The sequence below is a fragment of the Nannospalax galili genome, unplaced genomic scaffold, assembly GCF_000622305.1.
Source record: "Nannospalax galili isolate Female #2095 unplaced genomic scaffold, S.galili_v1.0 scaffold1688, whole genome shotgun sequence".
Lineage (NCBI taxonomy): Eukaryota > Metazoa > Chordata > Mammalia > Rodentia > Spalacidae > Nannospalax > Nannospalax galili.
This window is the reverse complement of record NW_008358621.1, coordinates 1,395,266-1,415,827: the sequence shown is the minus strand read 5'-3', so window position 1 is coordinate 1,415,827 and position 20,562 is coordinate 1,395,266. Positions and strand designations below refer to the sequence as shown.

The 20,562-nt window shown below is 49.7% G+C and overlaps 1 protein-coding gene across 5 annotated transcripts in view; it reads left to right on the top strand.

Annotated features, from left to right (window-relative positions):
• Positions 1 to 20,562, top strand: part of Capzb (capping actin protein of muscle Z-line subunit beta) — a 130,821-nt gene that overhangs the window by 68,551 nt on the left and 41,708 nt on the right. For all 5 annotated transcript variants that reach the window (XM_008821835.2, XM_008821834.2, XM_017795284.2 and 2 more), the window contains exon 3: positions 19,768 to 19,889. In XM_008821835.2, the coding sequence (XP_008820057.1) occupies positions 19,768 to 19,889 (122 nt within the window). The remainder of the gene's footprint in view (positions 1 to 19,767; positions 19,890 to 20,562) is intronic.

The following is a 20,562-nucleotide window of genomic DNA, read 5'->3' as shown; positions in this document are numbered from 1 at the left end:
AATGAAAAAAAAAACACACAAAAGTTAAAAGCATGGAATTTATCATGGAAGGGGAAATCAAATAAATACATTTATTTGTGTCCTACATATAATACCTATTTCAAATGCAGGTATGTGAAATATATATTTAAAATATAGATATAATTGTTTTATATATATATGGCACAGGTGTACTTACACACAGGGAAAACACTCATACACATGAAATAACATGTGAAATACCCATTTTCAGATGGTATAAGGGTCTCACATTTAGAATTTGACTCTGTTTGCATGAAAAACATAATTTTAGTAGGGAGCCACGAGACAATAGAGATTCTTTTGATGGGCCCCGTTAGAGGTAAAACTTCATCATGACTTTGTTTAATCTTCACAGTCACTTTGTGAGGTACAGGTAAGGAAACTGAGGAATGGGGTGAGGCCTCCTGGAGTCCCATTCCTGATACACAGAGGGTGTCACATCCACATCTTGATTCCCACTGTTCCTCTAAGCTGCTGTCTTAAAGCCACATACAGTGTTCCATTTCTTACATGTCTTGATGAAATTAAAATATCCTTTAAAGTGATAGGATAAAGAACGTGTGTGATGGCGGGAGGAGACTTGGAAGCACCTCAGGAAAAGGATTTTTTGAGCTCCTTTCCCTGCCTCCTGACAGGGCACTCTGTGCAGAAGGTGCTCAGCAGAGCCACTCAATTCTCTCCACCTGGTTTGGGGAAACAGCAGGCTCAGCTAGAACAGCCTTGCAGAGAAGAACATACATGCACACATGTGTGCGCACATACAGTGTGCCTTGTATCTCTTTGGCGAGGGAGAGGGAGGTGCGTTCTGCCCACGTATGTTCGTTTGTATCCTTTCAGTACAGAGTTTTTAAGGGAAACAGACCAACTGTGTTGGGCAGCCTGTGGTTCTATTCACTGTTAGATGAACTTGAATGAACTTGAAGGGAAACATGAATAAATTTTAGTATTTATAAGGAACATAAAGCTAATGGAAAAATGATAAGTTTGACTGTATGCAAATTTCACTTAAAAGTTTACACAAAGTAAAATTAAACTGCAAAGAACACACCAAAAATATTGGCACCTTTTGGCAAAGATATTATCTCTTAATCTTCAGAACAGCTTCTGGGTCACTCCATTGTCCCTGGGGCGAGCAACAGACACCTCACTAGTAGTCAGAGGACCGCAACAGGAGACACACAACAGGAACAGGACTGCCTTGGATGGCACTTTGCTCATTGAGTGGGTCTGCTCAGTCCTGGATTGGGACCAGGCTTTCTTGACTTCCTAATGGCTCACCGCCCTTTGGTGCTTGCAGTTTCTTGATAAGGATGGTGGGGTGACCTGGTGGAAGTGCTTGAGCCACCGCATTGGCATATCAGAAGTTCTAAGAAGTGCCAGGCATGGTGGCGCTCACCTCTAAGCCTAGCACATTGGAGGCCAGCCTGGTCTACATAAGGGCGTTCCAGGCCAGCCAGGGCTACATGGTAAGACCTTGTCTCCAAAAAAGAAAGAAAAAAAATCTGAGAAACCCTACAATTAAAAAAAGAATGGAAGAGCACATTTTCCTTTACTCAGTGCTTCTCCAACTCACTTTCATGGAGAAGCATTTTGGGAATCATTGAGATGAGCTGGATTCTAGACCCTTTGACAGTAGCCCAAAGTCTGATGTTATCCAAATTTTAAATTTTCATAACCCTTGACCTCCCCTCCCCCCAATTTTTCTCACAAGTAGAAAAATCCTTTGGAAATTTCAACCTGGCTTCGCCTGTAGCTGGGGAAAGGCAGACAGAAACAAGCACTGAGTGCTTAGGTAGGCAGTGTCTTGATACCTCTTCTTGCAAGTCAGGAAACTTGGGCCACGGCTTTGGGTTGTGCTGTTCCTTGCTTGGGGCTATATCTCCTCTCCCAGGTTGGGACCTGTGGGTCTTCCAGTCTCTCAGACTCTTGTGTTCCAAGACCTGGAAACAGAACGTTGCCGTGGATGCCCTCCTGTTGAGGTCACTCCTTCCAGGACCCCCTTTCCTGGCAAGAAGAGGTACTGATTTCTCTCAGGTCTGGGGACCACACCACCTCCTGCCATGACAAGTAAGAACAGGGAACACAGTAGGTAGGGCCTCCAAGCATTAAGTCCCTAGGGCTACTGTAGTGGGGAGAGCAAGGCCAGCTGAGACTGGGTACTACTAGTGGGGTGCCTCTAGCTCTGAGACCTTGGTCAAGTCACTCTGCCTCCCCAAGCTTCCTTCATCTGCAAGATGAGGGCAGAAAACCTGTCTCATAGCCAGTGGAAGAATGAGGAATGCACACAAACATGCAAACATGCAAGGCACCAAGGTGCTTAGTGCATGCTAGCTGGTACTTGTGTTAGCTGTACTGGTTTCCTGGAAGCTGAATTCTACCTACCTCGAGGCCGTGCTCTAGTTCCCAAACAGCCCTTTGGGTTGTGTTTTGACAGGTGTACCTCGCTTTCACAGCAAAGTAGTTGATAACTCAGCTCACAGTGCAAGGACTCAGTTTTTTTAATCTGGAGCCGGGGCCGGGAGAGGTTCTGCCTTCCACTGAGGCTGCGTTCAGTGGCCATGGAAACTGTCTGCTCTCACTTTCCCTAACCTGAAAAAGCAAAGCGTCCAAGTGAGAAGATGCCCTTGACCCCAAAGCAGATTCGGAGCTGAGGGGCTAGCTTGGAGCCTGTGTCCCACTGGCTTCCGTTCTGAGAAGATCAGGGGTCAGACACCGGACCTCCTGGCCTGCCTCTGCCAGGTGGACCTCTCCTTCCTACTGCTCTTTCTGCCTACATGACGGGCACCTTTCTTCTGCTGAGTATGCTGAATCTGGAACTGTTGCCAGGATGTGATGGGTGAGGTGGGCTACACAAAGTAAGTTGCTAGTTGGAAGGTGTCAAGTTGAATCAGGGTTCAAAGACAAGCTGATTGATGGAGGTTCTCAGGTTGTTTGATATCCTGGCCTTCACCCTAGCCATCCAGCAGTGCCTGGCCACCAGTGACCAGATCTTCAGGGTCCTTTCTGCTGCCTAGTGTTCTAGCCTTCTGTAGTTTACCATCCCACCTTTCCAGGACCCCTAATCTTTTTTCATCTGCTCATTCTTGTCCCTACTGATCCCACATCTCTGATCTTCCTCTTCACCATTGAACCTCTGTTTGTAGCTTTTCCCCTGGAAGCCATTTGAGCACCTCACCTCGTACAGAAAATGCTTGTAGGTACCACGAACACGGGACTGAACCAAGGCTCCAAGCAGAGAGCTGGTTGGTTCTGCACAGATTGGTTATTCAGTGGTACCCCTCATTTGCCAGGCCAAAAGAATTGGCATACCTGGGAATCAGGGTGGCCAGGTGTTTCTGGGATGGTGGTCTGAGTTTGGGTGTCTGAAATAGGCACTGTTGGAGCACTGAGGTGGGGGAGGGGATGCATGGGTACCTGGAAAGTGAAAGGCCAGTCAAGCTCAGCTTCTGCCATTACTATCTGGCCTCTAAACCTCAGTGTCCCCAGAAGTGGGGTGACGCTGCCCTGGAAAGTTGGATGTCGTGAGCATAATGTTTATGGGGCAGTACTTGGTGCATGGCGGCTGTCTGTGTGGGTACTAAATACCTTCCCCTGTCTGATTTTCACTGAGGAACTTCTGCACGCAGCCACTGCCCACCTCCAGTTTAATGTGCGCACTGCAGGTTAGTCTTTGTGCTGGATAGCTTTAGAGTCAACTTGACACACCTGGGTTGAGGGAGCCTGAGTTGAGGAATTGCCTCTATTGGACTGGCCTGTGGCCATGTCTGAAGGGCATCTTCTTGATGAGTGATGTGGGAGGGCCCAGCCCACTGTGGGTGGTGCCACCCCTGGGCAGGTGGGTCTGTGTTGCATAAGAAAGCAGGCTGAGCAGGGTCCAGGGGAGCAAGCCAGTAAGCAGCGTCCCTCCACGGCCTGTGCTCCAGATCCTTCGTCCAGGAGCCTGCCCTGAGTTCCTACCTTGGGCTCCCTGATGAACTGTGACCGGGGAGACGCAAGATAAATAAACCCTTTCCTCCCCAAGTTGGTAGTGGTCAGAGTGTTTTGTCACAGCAATGAAGAACAAACTAAGACCGTCTTCCAAGCTGGTCCCTGAGCTTTTGAGTAAGGATCAGTCCCAGCCCGAGCTACTCCAAAGCCTGTTCCCGGGCCCACAGTGATCCCAGGAATAGCTTTCTCCTAGTCACTGCAGGTCATCAGGGACGGCTGATTCTGAATATAGATATCGTCACAATAATTAACACCAGCAGGAAGCTGTTCAGTCTTCGTAGTGTGTAGCTTTCCTCTCTCCACCTTGAGCAAGGATGTCCTGTTATGACCTACCATCATTAAAGATAAAATACTGATGGTGATGGAGCTGTCTGTGGTAACACAGGATGCTGCAGCACAAGCCAAGGGTCAGGGCTGGGCTCCAGTCATGCCAAGGGTTTGCTCTGCTTGCAGCAAGGTGTGTTGGAGTCTTAGGAAGGTGGAGGTTAAAAAGGGGCTCTATCCAGTGGGCCCACCCTCCTCCCCTTGTGGGTCATTGCTCCTCATCAAGCCAGACATTTTACCCAGTAATCAGGTGGTTTGCAATTGCCTCTTTCCCACATGTGTTGCTGCCTTCCTAGGCCTGTTGAGCTGGCAATTAAGGCTCATTAGAGGCCCTGTCAGTCATAACATGCACAGAGCCTGCCTGGAAGAGGCCTCACAAAGGGCTGGGGCCGTCCAGCCCTGGGCCTCTGCAAATGATTCTGGACGCTTGGTGTGCGCAGCTCTCGTCACGCTCCAGCCCGCCAGGTCCTGGTGGGCCCATTACCTTTTATGTAATTGAAACCTTCAAGCCAAGAGCAGAATTGAAGTTACAGATGGTGGTGGTGGGAATGTGTCAGATGGAGGCCTGGAGTGAGGTTCTGACAGCAGGCCACTCTGAGGAGATATGCCTAGCCAAACATGGGAGATTGAACTGTCCTTAATCTCCCTCTCCCCTGTTTCTGGAATGTATGGGGATACTTTATTTTAGCCTTCTAGTCAGTAGACTAGAAGGCTAAAATAATACTCCCAGTTCAGAACACAGCCCTTCAGGAGATTTGCCCCAGGCTGGAAATGATTATCCTTCATATCAGTCAGTTTTCCCCTCCTCCACCGCAATATACCAGTCTCCCTGTCCTTCCTGCTCCCAAACGGCTTAGCATAGTATCAATTGTGTGCTGTAGCCTTGTTTTCTTAGCTCTGAAGGAAGGATCTTCTGGCTCTTGAGCCTCCAGTCAGAGGAGGTGGTACCCATTCACGTACCCAGAGCCTAACAGAGGTCCTGGCCATGTGCCAACCTTAAATGAACATAACACATGAACCAGCACACCACCATCCCCAAAATAGGGGCCAGGAGAAGGCTCTTTTCCAAGCTGTGTAACCGGGCGGGGGGTGGGGTGGGTTTGCAGATGAGTTGTGTGACTTGGGGACATCAGCCCCTGCAGGTGACTACAGGAAGGATGACCACGTTGGCACAAGTTAGCTGTGTTTGAGTGCACCCTGAATATCCAGGTGAGCCCGAGTGTGTTCTCAGCCCTGGGATCAGTTTTCTCAGCTGTACCGTGCAGAGTTAGGAGTGCCCCCTTATTCTCTGGAGCAGCTGGGCCCGGTGCCTTTCCCATCCCCAGTCAGCTGTCCTGGGAAGGTGGTGTGTGTGGCCCTTGGCAGAAGGGGCCAGCTTTTCTCTGGTTGCATCAGTGGGTAAACTGCTCTCAGCTGCACTTCTCTGAGGGTGTGTCCTTCTCCAGCCGAGAGTGGAGCTCAGGGTAAGGCTGCTCAGCCCTTGGTGATAAGGGCCACCTCCAGTACTTTACCTCACAGATCCTAAGGCTGCAGAGCATGTGATGGGAAAGAGAATCCAAAGGAGGGACAGGCCAGGGACACTCCAGGGCAGTGCAGGCTGCTAGGGGCCAGGGTGGACATGGTTCTGTGTGCAGCACATTGTCACTTGAGGAGCATCCCCCACCACACCCAGCCTGTGGAGTATGAGTAAGCTCACCCCTCGGTGGAGCAGTTATGGAGGACATTTATGGTCACACCCCTCCTCAGGTCACTGGAGTCTTTGGAGAGCCTCTGGACAAGCTCCCTGCTCATAGGCCTTACCTGCCCAGCCAGTTCTCCACAGCCAGAGTACACTCTCCAAAATGTACTTTTGACCCTGTCCCCCGTGACATGGGTCACGTCCATGTTCTTGTCAGGATCAAGTTCGGAGAGCACACCTGGGCTTAAGAGCTCCTGAACTTGTCATTCCCAAGCCCCCACATCTTGTGCCCACCTCCCTTCTAGTCTGACTGGATGTTTTCACATGCTGTCCCTTCTCCTGGCACACATCTCCATGCCAGCTCTGTTCCCCTCCCGTCCCCCACCTCTGTGGGAGCCCTCTTCTCCCTACCTCAGCCCCAGCCATAACCACTCACCCACATTGCCCTTTGGAATTGCTCAATGCTAGCACTGCTGACTGCACACTCTGAAGACAGAGGTCGTGTGTTTTATCCATTTTGGTAATCTGGTGACCCTGCTGCCACACACATAGTGGGCACCCCACGGATGCCTGCTCAAGCCTGTGCTGAGTGTTATACTTACCTGAGCTGAAAATGCCAGGGTTGGAGCAGCGAGCTAGCATTTGTGTCCTGGGAAAACAGGTGCTCAGTGGGCGCAGGCAAAGATTCTGGTGCAGAAGAGTTGTAGCATTCCATTTACTGGAGAGTCCGTGTCCATTCACCACACATCGAGAGGCCATGGCAGGCCAGAGGGGCAGTTCCATCCAAGTCCAGCTTGGTGAACCAATGAGTTATTGGGGTTACTTACAGAAGCATGGAGATGACCCCTCAAAGCTGTACCCCTGGAGTCTCGTTACAGCTTGAAGGCAACTGCACCACCAAAGAGAGTCTTCTCCTCAGCACTCTATTATATAATGTCACGGCTTCCCAGACCACAAGCAGCTGGGGACACATGAGGCAAGAGAGTGTTTGGAATCTCAGATGAGAGTTCGAGGAGCCTCCCCCACCTCTGCAGAGGAATGTTAATGAGCCTGTGCTTGTGAGGGTCTCCTGTGAGTGATTACAACTGCTCTGATTTCACCATGGCCACAGCCAGAAGACAGAGTTCCAGAAGAGAGAAGTCCAGCTCCCCGTGGATGCCTCACGGGGGGCACTTCAGCCTGCCTTGATGGCTCATTTCAGGGGAAGCTCCTTAGAGCAGGTGAAACAAGAGAGACAGCTAAGGGGGTTAGTAGTAGGAAGAGACAACTGGGCAGAGATTGAGTATGAGCAGATGTGTGTCTGTCCACAGTAAGCATGGGAATCGAGTCTAGTGAGTGTTGGGCCTTGGTTCAAGTCTCTTGGGTCCTTCCAAGGAGGTGAGCTCTGTGCTCCCATCAGTGCTGGACTGATGGCAGTTCAGGTCCTACCTGCAAAGCATGCCCTCACGAGCCCACTGCTCTGGTGCCTAACTGTGGGGAAGCTGGCAGAGCCCAGTGCTCTCAGGAGCATCGACCCCGCAGTTCTTTGGAGAGTGCTCTTTAACCGCCAGTGCCACACTGTGGTCTCCCAGGACCTGGGCCTTTCTGGCTTGGTTAGGCAGGTGCTCTCCTGACACCACTGCGAAGAAGAGCAAGTGCTGCTCTATAGGGAACTCAGTTCCTAACTTGACACTTTGATGAACCTCAGAATTTTGGCCAAGGAGAAAGGCTGAGTACTCAGGCCATTGTTCCTGATCCTATTACCCTCAAACTGAAGAGCTGGCAACTCTCGGTCCTGCTGGGAGGCACAGTGTGTCCTCAGGAGAGTAAATGACCAGTTTAAAGGGAGCACACTCTTTTTGATTGAGTTGAATTTTATGACAGCCCAGACAGAAGAGTCAGAAGAGCTTCAATTACTCTGAGAAAGTGTGTCCCCCTAGCTGGGTGTCATACCAGCAGGAGTCTCCTTTGTGTGGACCCAGGAGATAATAAGATTTTTTTTCTGTGCTGTTACATGTCATCTGCTTATGTGTGGGGATATTTTAAGTGTCACTTGAAGTGTCTTTTAATGCAAAATCAAGACGCCCAGTTCCTAGGTCAGAGAGGTTGGCTAGCTTCCCTTGCAGCCTCTTGGAGTACCCAATCGAGGGTACAGCCTGGTGCCTCCCTGGCCAGGTGGTCCTCCTTTGCTGCCTTTAAGGGACCACCTGGGGCTGCTGGCGAGGTGGCAGGGGCTAGACCTGTAGATGGCATTCTGGGCAAGAGTGACTAGCAGAATTGGAACTTAGTAACTGCCATTGGTTTTCACATTCTTTCCATTCTGGAGACTTGCCGGAGCTCCACTGGCCTTGCAAATCTTTCCCCAATTAAAAGGCCTCCCAGCTGTGTGCAGAGCTCTTCCGCGCCCTGTCACTGCCCTTCTGTGTTTGTGTTTAAAATTCCATCTTTCCAAAATGTTTGCCACTCAGCAAGTCTCCTCCAAAGCCCTCATTTTTGTTTGGAGCAAGTTTCCCCCAACCTTCCCTTTGGCTTTTATTCTGCTGTGTATAAGAAATTTTAAGTGTCTGGAATGGTGGAAATGGCTCTGGTTTTTATTCTTTAGTTTACTCTTGCCATGACATTGGATGGTAGCAAGCGGTGCCCTGAGAACCTTGCTGTTTAAGGCAACTCTTGCAAAACCTTTGGCAGGGGCAGTATCATTTTGTCTCTACTCTGGGAAAATAAGCTAGAGAGCCTCACCCTCCTGTGGCTCCTGGGCACTGGCAGCCCTCAGGAAAAGCTGAGAGGAAGGCTGTGCTGTCCCGAAGGGAGAAAGGAAGGTACTAGGGTCTTGTCACCTGGAGCTGGGAGACGTGACTCGAGAGTACACAAAGACCCTGTCCTTGGCCTTGCCCACATAGTCTTCTCATTTGAGGTCTGCCTAGCCCCTTCAGTTTAAGGAGGAGGGTCTGATGAATGTTCCTTTCACATAGATTCTACCATTTGATTGATTTGTGGGGGGGGGCAGAGTTTGCTGGAGAAATAACTCAGCGTTTAAGAACACTGGCTGCAAAAATAATCTTTTAAAAGGGAGGGCAGGCAGGAGAGATGGCTCAGCAGTTAAGAGCACTGGCTGCTCTTGCAGAGGACCCGGGTTTGAGTCCTAGCACCCATATGGTGGCTAACAACTGTCCATAACTCCAGTTCCAGGGGAGTCCAACGCCGCCTTCTGGCCTCTGTGGGCATTGCATGGCATGGGTGTACTTAACACACATTCAGGCAAAACACTCATACACATTTAAAAAAAAAAACAACTAAAAGTGAGTTGGAGAGAGCTTCTACCTCCCCAGGGTCCAGAGGCTGCAGGCATCATTTCCTGCCCAGCACTAGCATGTCCCACCCTGGGTGCCCCATGAACATACCTGGTTTTGGAGACAGGTGAAAATGTTTGGGAAGAATGTGACATGCTTGGTCTGCTTCCCTGAACATTTGAACTAGGCCAGGAATGTGGGCTGGGCAGCTGGCAAGCCGGTGCGTTGGAGGGGTTTCCAGTCAGGCTGGCTGTAGGAGCTATGGCCCCTTTAAAGTCCATCTGCGGGGGATATAGCTCAGTTGGTGGAGTGCTTGCCTGGTATGCATGAAATCCTGGGTTTATCCCCAACACAGCATAAACAGTGTGTGGTGGTAGTACCTGTAATCACAGCACTTAGGAGGTGGAAGCCACAGGATCAGAAGTTCAAGGTCATCCTTGGCTACATAAGAAATTCAGGGCCAGCCTGGGATACATGAGACCTGGTAGGTAGAAAGAAGGGCCTGGCCTTGGTCAATTTGTAGCACACAGAGTGCCTAGTTCAGACAGATTTTATTTTAGAAAGATTGTTGCAGACTTCTAATTAACCCTGCAAGTCCTGTCCTGGGTTACCATAGAGATAAGAAGTAAATCAACTTAACCTTGACATGGAATGTTTGAGGTCTGAAAACTAAGACAAACCTTCCTGATAGCCTGTGCTAGTGGAACACTCCTTCAAACACAAACCCTAGAATTGAGTAAAGTAGGCAAAGGGTAGTGGACCCACACTCCCTCTCCCACACCTGTCACTCTTAAGCTGCACCCTGTGTGCACTTTGTCAGCCTTGGAGAACTTAAGCCCATCTTGATCCAATCTTTTATATTATAAAGACAACGAAACTGAGAGCCAGGCCGCCACAGCTTGTCCAGAGTTCTAATGCTGTGTGCCGACAGACCCAGCCAGCCCTGGCAGTCAGGCCCTGCTACCATATGGGTTTATTGTCCATGCAGAAGAAGCCTTGAGTTGTAAACAACCAGGAGGGGAGCAGAGCACACTACCATGGCCACTCTGAATAGAGTGCACGTGACCTGCTCCTCCCTGCATTGGCCTTGAACGTAAATGTCCTGCTACATCCCCAACCTAAAGCTCATTCCTTGCAGCGGGGAGTCTTTGAGTTACGCAGCCCCTGGCATTCAACAGTCCACGTGCCCTCCCTTGTCCTAGGATGCATCTCTGCCTCAGTGCCCCAGCCACTCTGCGACCTGTACTGCTGCGATCTCCATATTTTACCTCAGCACAGATGTGGCATCTCTGGTGCTCCTGCTCCTGCCTTCTCCGGAGCAGCCTGGCTGTTCCCCCTTCACTTCCTTCTCACAGGGTATGTTCCTCTGTCCTGATCATGCGTGGCACAGGCATGTCGCCATCTTAGACTTTGAGCTCCCTTCACGTGGGTCCTCTGACTTTATTTTGTAAATTTAAGTGAATTTTATCTGGCCATACACATTTTACTTCCTGATGAGCCAAAGTAGAGAAACAGGAGCCCTTTACATGGAAGACCCAGTCATCGAGGGACCATATCAGTTGCTCCCAGATAGAACTGACTTATCACTGACAGGTTTTCCTTTGTCTGTGTGTGGTCATTTCTATGGATGACTGAGTGACACTCCAACAACTTGGTTTGACACTGTTCCATAAAAGGGATCCAGTGTGTGTTGGGTGGTGCTGTCACCCTTGGCAGAATGATTTCTGTGCCACCTACCTTGTTCTGAGTATACCTCAGGTCCAGTCTCCTGGTCTGTGCCCACCCATCCAGACAGTTCTACAGGAAGAGGTCCAGGTAGAGGCCTTGCTGGAATCCAGAAGGCTGCTGGGGAAGGCTGCTGGGGTTTTTTAGAAGCTCGTGATCCTGTTAGGCATCTCCATTTGCTATGGACTCTCAATCATCAGAGCCTTACTTAGCCCACCTCTGTGAACCCTGCAGGAGCAAGATTGTTCTGCAAGATGTGCCGTGAAGCCCGTCTCAAGGCCAGGTTTATGGCATTCACTTGAATTTTATCCTTCCTTCTTTCCTTTTTTTTTGTTTTTGTTTTTGTTTTGTTTTTGGTGGTGGTGGTGGTGTAAGGGTCTTCCTATGTAAACCAGTCTGGCCTCAATCTCACACAGAGATCCACCTGCTTCTGCCTCCCAAGTGCTGGGATTAAAGGCGTGTGCCACCAACATCCAGCTGCATTTTATTTCTGAAGTGGAAAAGTGACTTCTTACCCTTAACATGTGCATCTCCCACTGTACTAATGACGTTTCCTATAGGTTATGGTATTCAAATGAGGATGGTAGCCCATCCTTCTGCTTAGAGTCCACTGATAGGAACAGGAAAGCAGGGCCTAGGCCTGGGCCTGAAGGGCCTGGCGGCCACACCCTCCTGCTTCTGCTGAGCTCAAGCACTTCGAGGGCCTGCTCTGCTCAGTGGAGGGTGCAGATCCCTTTCAGTCGATCCTCTTCATCCCGTCTTCTCAGCCTAACTCAAGTGCAGCACCTTGCTTTGCTGGTCCTGTGTGTGTGAGCTGTGTCAGGGTTTGGAACCAAAGTCTGTGTCCTTCCTACACTTGACCAGCTGCGAGAGCCAGGCTAGCTGCCTCTATTGGGCCTCCATAGAATAGGCGTTCATGTGACCTTGTCCTGGGGTTTCAAGTTTTGATGGCTGAGGACCCCCCCCCCCCCCGCGCGCCTCACTTCTTGTTTTTTTGTTTTGGGGTTTTTTTTTTGGTCTTTTTGAGACAGGGTCTCCCTGTAGCCCCAGCTGGCCTGGAACTCGCTTTGTAGACCAGGCTGGCCTCGAACTTGCAAAGATCCACCTGCCTCTGGCACCTTGCTTCTTAATTTGCTTGTAGCATCAACTGCTTCCCAGTCCAGTAAGTCTGCCACAGGCCAGAGCAGGACCACAGCCACATCTAGCAAGCCTTGGGCACCAGGTAGAGGCCTCCAGGATGGCTCGCAGGAAGTGCCACCAGCATAGCCCAGTGGCTTGATTCAGTAGACCTGGGGCCTCGAGACAAACTTAGGGAGCTGGAGGAGGTCTAGACTGTCTTTCACACTGAGTAATGGCATTGAGGTGGGGTATTCTCCTACTCAGCCCTGCTAGAGGGTGCCTACCTAGCCTGCTGTTAGAGGGTGCCCCCTTCCTCTACCCCTGGGCAGGGAAGAGCCAGTCTGCAGACTTCATGAGGAAGCAGAGTCTGGTAGATTGCTCTCCTGCATTGCTCTGGCTCCTATTTGAAATTACCCATAAGTGTGCTGTCTATTGAAAATAAATACAAACTTGGAAAACTTTCACATAAAGCAGTTATGTGAGCGCCTCCTCACATGTGGAACAGCCCACAGCTCTGCCTTGCCGGAGCCTTTCTAGCCATGTAGCTCTCCTGCATTCTCTCACTTGCTGCAGAGCCATGTGCTGATGTCCCTCCACTCTAGCCTCTCCTCTTCACCTCACCGACTTTTGCTCATGGGTCATCCCCCAAGTGTCCTCAGGTTCCTTTCATGCCCTGGCGACTCTGAGATGTCCCCTTGGTATGCACCTCCCTGTCTCTAGTCTCCTCCCATGACTGGACCATGTGGTCAGAGTGGTCGAATGTGTCTGCCTTGGTGATGGCATCCTTGGCGCCTCACCCTGTGCCCACAGCAGGCGCTCAGTATTTAGTGAGTGGAAAGAATTTCTGTGAGGGTGGTGGTGTAAGTCCTGGCTCCTCGGATGAGGAGTCCAGCAGTGGCAGAGCACGGTCTGAGCCTGCGTTTAATTTCATGCCATGTATTAAGTTTCCGATGCTGGCGCTTGTGCTGCTAGGACACTCTTTCATTGTTTGAGGGGTTTTTAGTTGTTGTTGTTGTTGTTGTTTTTAAGGGCAAGTTTAGAGGGAGTGGAACAGAAGGAACAGATTGTAAACAGAGCCCTCTGCTGGCCACCAGGGGCTCCAGCACCTACCCCTTCCTCCGGAGTGGGGCCAGCCAGAACTCTGCCCTGCCACCATTTCACCAGCCTCGCTCACCTGCATGTGCACCGAAGTGAGCAGGCCTGCTTTCCGTCTTACCTCTCCAGTGGCGAGCTCTCGGCAGATCAAAAGAAGGAATGTGTTCGCTTGGCCATTTTAAAAAAAAATCATAGTCCAAGGGTTCACTTCTGAAAGACGGGAGCTCTGGGGATTGGATTATCCACAGAGTTAAAGGATCTGGCGTGTGTGTGCGTGTGTGCGTGCTTGCCTGCGGTTTTTTTTAAAGGGTTCATCTCAAGTTTCTTTTCTGGTTGAACAGTTTTTTTCAACATTAATAACTAATGGAGACGAGGAAGAGGCAAAGTAGAACCATATGACAGCACAACAGCTTCGCTTGTGGCCGGAAACTTCTGATTTGTATCTCCCTTCGTGCGATCAGCTGTTGGGTTAGATAGGAGGAAAGTATTCTGTTTGGGTCAGAGAAAGAATGTGATTTTTTTTTTTTTTTAACCTAGCTGAACTGTATCCCTCATGCCCTTCCTTTGACAGTGGCTAGCTGTGTGATTCTGGGTAGCTTGCTGCTCAAGCTGTGTCCCCCTTCTTTAAATCAAGCTGTATGTAGGACTACCTCGAGGATCGAAGGAGGTAATGCAGGCGGACTTGATCTGAAAGTGTCAGGCCGTCATCTTTTTTTAACTATTGTCATTGTTACTATCATCTGGACTAGGTTTTGTAATGTTGCCTACCCTGGTTTTGAATTCATGGAGTTGAGTGAGTCTTCTGCCTCAGCCTCCTGAATAGTTGAGACTGCATGTACATGCCGCTGCCCTGTTCTTTTTTTTTTTTTTTAATGTTTTATTTTATGTGTCTGAGTATGTTGCCTGCATGTAAGTGCACCCACATTGTGTAATGCCCACAGAGATGAGAAGAGGGCATCAGATCCCCTGGAACTGGAGGTACAGACGCTTGTCAACCGCCATGCAGGTGCTAGCAATTGAACCCCGGGTCCTCTACAAGAGCAGCCAGTGCTCTTAGCCACTGCTCCATCTTGCCAGCCCCCTACTGTCCTGTTCTTTAGTAAGGCTTTCTTTACTGGAGTTAAACCCAGGCCTCGCAGCACGGGCGAATATTCTGCTGAGCCACATCCCCAGCCTCTTCCTCATTGTTCCAGGTAGAACCTGAGGCATTTGCTAATGGCTGCCTGCTTGGTCTCTTCTGCCTTCTAGTTTGTTTTTCTGCTAGCCCTAGGGCCCTTTGTCCTGGTGACCCCTGGGCACCGGGAGGCCAGGTTAGAATACCCAGTGGTTTTCTGAGTCCTGGATGATAGCCACAGTCTTGTGTCAGTAAAGAAATCTACATACCAAGTTCCAGGTCAACTGGGGCTGTTTCAAAAAGACATAGCAAGAAAGGGAGGGAAGGAGGGAGGGAGGGAGGAAGGAAGGAAGGAAGGAAGGAAGGAAGGAAGGAAGGAAGGAAATAAGGAAATAAATCAGTGGAGCTCTGAACCTTCCCTCCAGAGAGACTGGAGGGTGGGGGGTGGGGCACTGCTCTGGTCAGCACATTGTTTATTATTCCAAGTCACTGGGAATTAGGCTTAACCCCCAGCAATCCAGACTGGCCAACACCTTTGGTGTTAGCTGAGCTTTCCTTACAAAGACTGTCCATGAGGCAGTTCGGATGGGCCATCTGAAGAGCAGTGAGCAGCCAATGGTGTTGCCTTTGCTCCTCACCTTAGAACCACTGCTCCACAGCCCAGAGGGGACTCGGCTGTTTGGAACCAACCTTTCAGTTCAGTCACTCTGTAAAGTCATGATCCTTGAGACTCTTAACCTGTGACATGACCAGTGAGTAGAAGAGCTAGGGAGAGAATCTTTAAATAACTGACTTGAGTTACAGAGATAAAATGCGGTTGTCCCAGTCCACCACTGGGACCTTGCAGGATTAATGTCCACTCTGTCTGTTCCCCTGGGATCCAAGCATTGGTTGAGGACCCCATGCAGCCAGTGGGGACTGTGCCAGCCAAGGGCCTGTTGTGGCCTCTGTAGGCATAGAGCCGGCAAGGAGAGGCAAGAAGGACAGGGAATGGTGACTAAAGCGGGTGTTAGAAGAGCCACCCCAAAGCATTCGCAACCTTGTTGACATCAGAGTTACTGTAGGATTCCCTGTGGAGATGTCGGAGTATAAAAGGGAAATAGGAGGGGCTAGAGAGATGGCTCAGCAGTTAAGAGCACTGACTGCTCTTGCAGAGGATCTGGCTTTGATTCCCAGCACCCACATGGCTGCGAACCATCCTTAACTCCAGTTCCAGGGATATCTGATGCCCTCTTCTGACCTCCATGGCATTGCACGACACAGGTGCACTCACACACATGCAGGCAATACACTCACACACATAAAATAAAAATAATAAATAAAAATATTTTTTAAAAAGGGAAATAGATTATTAGACTGAATATACAATATAAAAGTAAAAATACATGTCCCATGTAACTAAAATATTCTTCACTGTGTATCTGAAATTCAAATCTAACTGACCGTCCTACAATGTATGTGCCCACCTTTTTAGGTGGGAGGCACACAGGCAGACATGCATGTTGAGGGGTAGTGTTGGGAGGTTGGAGGGTAGGATTGGCGTGGCAGATGGTAGACACACCGTACAATCTACACTTCTTATTCCCTGTGACAACAGCGACATCATTGATTCAGAGTGGATTATCTTTTATCATAAAAATAGAACTGATGCAAAAAGAACTGGAAAATGTGACTCAATTTGAGAGTTTATCTTTCAGGCAAAAAACCATACCTGTGTGGGCGGAGAGCCAGTCAGCTGTCCCATCCCAGATGCCAGTCACCTCAGAGCAGTTCATAGGCCCTGCTTGAGCTCCCTGGCTTTTCACTGTGTGCTGGGGCCTCAGTTGAAGTGTATCTTCTTAGTTGAAGTGAATCTTCCCCTGAGGTTGATCAGGACCTGTCTGCGGGCTTGTAGAAGTTCGGGCTCAGCTTTCCAGGGGTAGTTAATCTGGCATGGTTTGTCCACCATGTTTGGCAAGTTTTTTAGCAGAGCAGAGGCCAGGATAGGTCTCTTGGTTCTGTATTTCTGCCATTGCTGTGTTCCTCCATGTCATGTATTTCAATCCAGGCACAATGGCCTGTACACAGAAGCCCCAGCTACTAAGGAAGCTGAGACATGAGGAATTGAGCCTAAGAGCTCAGGGCCAACCTGGGCCTCAGTGGAAGCTCCAGTTCTCTGTGCTTGGTGTTTCCCCACTGTGTGGGGAGGGGGTCTTAAGTACCTGGTAGGGACCACAGGTGGAGGTGGTTGTTGCTATCCTTCAAAATTAAGCACTTGGGGTTGGGGATGTGGCTTAGTTGGTAGAAAGAGTGCCCAACATGCACAGAGTTCTGGGGTTTGATCTCTAGTATCACAGAAAATGAGGTGGTGGTGCAAGCCTGCACTCCCATCACTCAGGATGTGGAGACAGGAGAGTCAGAAGGTTGAAGTTCATGTATCAATACATGGCAAATTTGAGGCCAGCCTGAAATACACAAGTCCTGCTTTAAAAAAAATAAGTAAATAAAAGCCCTTGAGTATTGCACCTGTAATCCCAGCACGCCAGGTAAAATTTACATTAACACAGACAGCTAATCAGTGGACAAGTCATTTCAAGTATGAGGAAGACATTCTTTTTTTTTTTTTTGGCTTTTTGAGGCAGGGTCTCCCTGTAGCCCCAGCTGGCCTAGAACTCGCTTTGTAGATCAGGCAGGCCTTAAACTCACAGAGCTCTGCCTGCCTCGGCTGGGACTAAAGGTATACGCCACCACACCTGGCTTGAAATACTTTTGATTACAGTTGGGTGTGATGGTACATTACCTGTGATTCCAGCACTTGGGAGGCAGAAGCAGGGAGGATACAGAGTTTGAGAGTAGCCTGGACTACATGAAACTCTGTCTCAAAAAAAAAGAAAAAGAAAAATTAAGAAAGAAAAAAACTCGTTGGGCATGGTGGCACACACCTTTAATCCCAGCATTTTCGAGACAGAGGCAGGCAGATCTCTGTGAGAGGGAGGCCAGCCTGGTCCACATAGTAAGTTCTAGGCCAGCTAGGCTACAGGGAGACCATCACAAAAAATAACCCAAATCAAAACAAACAAAAAGATTCCTTTTGATCAGCAGATTAATCTTTTCTGTGGGAGTATAATCAGCAGTTTGTTTTTGAGACAGTCTTAATGTGTTGTCCAGGCTGGGATTGTTTTTGGTTTTGAGACACTAGGGATTGAACCCAGGCCTCATATGTGCTAGGCAAATACTGAGCTACATTTCTAGCTGTTTATTATTATTATTACTATTATTATTATTATTATTATTATTATTATTATTATTATTGAGATAGGATCTTACTGTGTTGTTCAAGCAGGCTTGAAATTTAGGATCCTCTTGCCTCAGCCTCCCAAGTATCTGGGATTATAGACCTGTACCACCAGGCTTAACAAGGCTGGTCTTGAAGCCATAGACTCAAACCCATCCTCTTCTTCAGCCTCTTTAAGCAACCAGGACTACAGATGTATGCCACTGTGCCTGGGTCCAAATTTAGCCACTTTTATGACAGGTCCCGTTACCTTGTCAGCTTGGCCGATGAGGAAAGGGAAGAGCTGGCTTCTCGAGGGTCCCTTGGCACCCGGTGTCTGAAGCAGCATGGTGTACTGAGATGCATGGAGGTTGGCATTGCCACCTGAGAATACAGACTAAGGGGCAGCGGGTCCAGAGGAGAATGGGAATAGGAGGTTCCTGAAACATGTGCTCTCCCTGTGCAGGGAGTTCCCAGCAGCAGCCCAGTGGCATGCGTGGGTCCTTGAGGCAGGCTGCAACATAAGGGGTGGCACAAGGTGCCGAGGCCATTTCACTGGGCCCATAAGATACAGCCAAAGCCTCTCAAGCCTAGCTGCCTCAGGAAAGGTCTGGGCTTCTCTCTCCTGCAGTCAGGGCCTCTCAGGTAAAGGGTTCCGTGGCCACAACTAAGCAGTAGTGGAGCCACAAGGGGCTGTTTGCCATACAGTGGGCCTTTGACACTCACTGTCCTTCTCAGAGACCAGAGTGGAAGAACTCTTGGGAGTCACCTAGCCTTGGATTGGATTTCTGTCTCCATCACTGGCTGCTGGTATGAATGTTAGGCAACTTAATGACTCTGGTCCTGATCCTTATGATCTCTAAAACTTGGTAATGCCTACCTACTTCACACATGAATGTGAGCAGTCAGGTAAACAGCTGGCTTCATGATACCTGGCCCAGCATCGTGCATGATACCCAGCAAATGATTGGAGCTGATAGAGTGATGTCACCAAAACTTATTTGAAAGCAGCCCTGTTTGTTTTTGGTTGGGCATGCATGGGCACAGTTCTGAAAGCAAGCACGGCATGCTGTGCTAGAGATGCGGCCCCCTTCTCGGGGTCTGATCTGTGTACAAGAGATGGACCATCTCACCTAACTGCAAGAGAAATGCCTGTGCTTTCGTTGAGGCAGGCAGTGCTTTCCAAGCTGAACTATGAAATGCCTGGACAGCAGAGTGTTGTCCTGGTGATAAGGGCTTTGGGAGAAACACAGAGCTCCTGCTGCTGATGGTCCCCTCTGCAGGCAGTCTTTGCCACATGGTTTCCCTTTTCTGCCAAAAAGGGTGATTGGTGCTTCAGCAGCCCCTTGCCTGGTAAATGATATAGCGGGATCCTCATAAACCTGGGCCTGTGAAACGAGAAAGCCAGGACGTGGAAATAGCATGGAAGTGACTCAAGCCCAAAGGAATCTGCTTCTGCAGGAGCTTCCTGGAATATTTTAGAAGAAAGTGATGTCTGTATTAGGAGGAGGCAGCCCCAGCATGCTCCTTCGCAGGCCATGGTGAGAACTGGCAGTGCCCTGAGGTTCCCAGCCCACCTGAACCATAAGGTTGTCCTCCTGTGGTCCTCTGCTGGGCAGCCCAGATGGAGCTGCTGAGGTGAGCTGCCTGAGCCCTGCTGTGGAAGGCCTCTGGACAGCCACCTCTGTATCAGATACGACTGGCTCTTAGCAGCCTGGTAATACTTGGCCAGGGGCCTGGAAAGTGCTGGAAACTGCACCCCACATGGGAGCCTGTGGGAGTTCTCCAGCATGGCCCAGTTAGTCTTTGAGTTCTTTGCATTCCTGTGTATTTGAAATGTTTGCCTTCTTCTCAGGACTTGAGCTTGTACCGTGCCCACCAGAGACCAATACCCAGCACACACTTCCTTACACTTACTAGACCACCCTGGCCGTCAGGTAATTAAAGCTGCACCCGGGTGTGGAAGGAGGACTGTGTCAAAAATCACACCCCACTGTAACTCAAGACCAGGTTTCTTCATAGGAGAGACACAGTTGGTGTCAGGCACATGTGGAGAGGAACAGAACAGGCCGAGTTTTGACAGGGTGCTTAGAGCCAGATGTTAAATCCTGACCACAAGGTAATTGAACTGAATTTGAGGTGCTGTTTTAACCGTGTTTCTACCTGTTCTTCTTTCTACCAGGTCCCTAGTCTGTGTGAAGATCTCCTGTCTTCTGTTGACCAGCCACTGAAAATTGCCAGAGACAAGGTGGTGGGAAAGGATTACCTTTTGTGTGACTATAACAGAGACGGAGACTCCTATAGGTGAGCTCATGCCCAGGATTGCCCGCGCTGCACTCTGCATTGGAACCTCTGGACTTGGACAGGCTGGTGGCCTACCCACCCAGCTTTCTATTTGTCTTTCTGTCCTCTTGTCTCCCCCCCCCCCAGTCCTCCTCCTCTGTTTCTCTCCCTCTCCCTCTCCTCTTCCTCCTTTCCTCCTCCTTCTCCTTCCCCCTCCTCTTCCGTCTCTCTCCCCCTCCTCCTCCTCCCAGTCATTTATTCAATCCACTAGCAGGTGTTTGTGGGGTACCTCTGCTAAGCATCAGAGAGTGTGTGCTATACAGTGGAAGAGTGGGGCTGTGTTTCCAAGGCCGGGGCCCCATCACGGCTGCATGACCTTCAAAGGGCAGCATGTACAGTGTGCATACAGTGGGGATCCTGAGGGCAGGGAGTATCTGTGGCTAAGGTTACCCAGTCAACCCTGTGGGTTGTGTGCCTCCCTTCCTTTGCCAAGACCACACTGAGTACTTCAAGAAGCCAAGTTGACATTAGTCCCTGTCCTGAAAGATCCATCCAGCAGCTGATGACCCGTGGTGTTCATGGAACCAGTGCAGAGCTGGTTCAGGGTTTAGGGGAGACCAGTAGAGGCAGTGATCCTCTCCAAAAGGACTTTGTGAAGGAGATGGTGTCTGAACTAGGTTTTTTAAGGGCATGG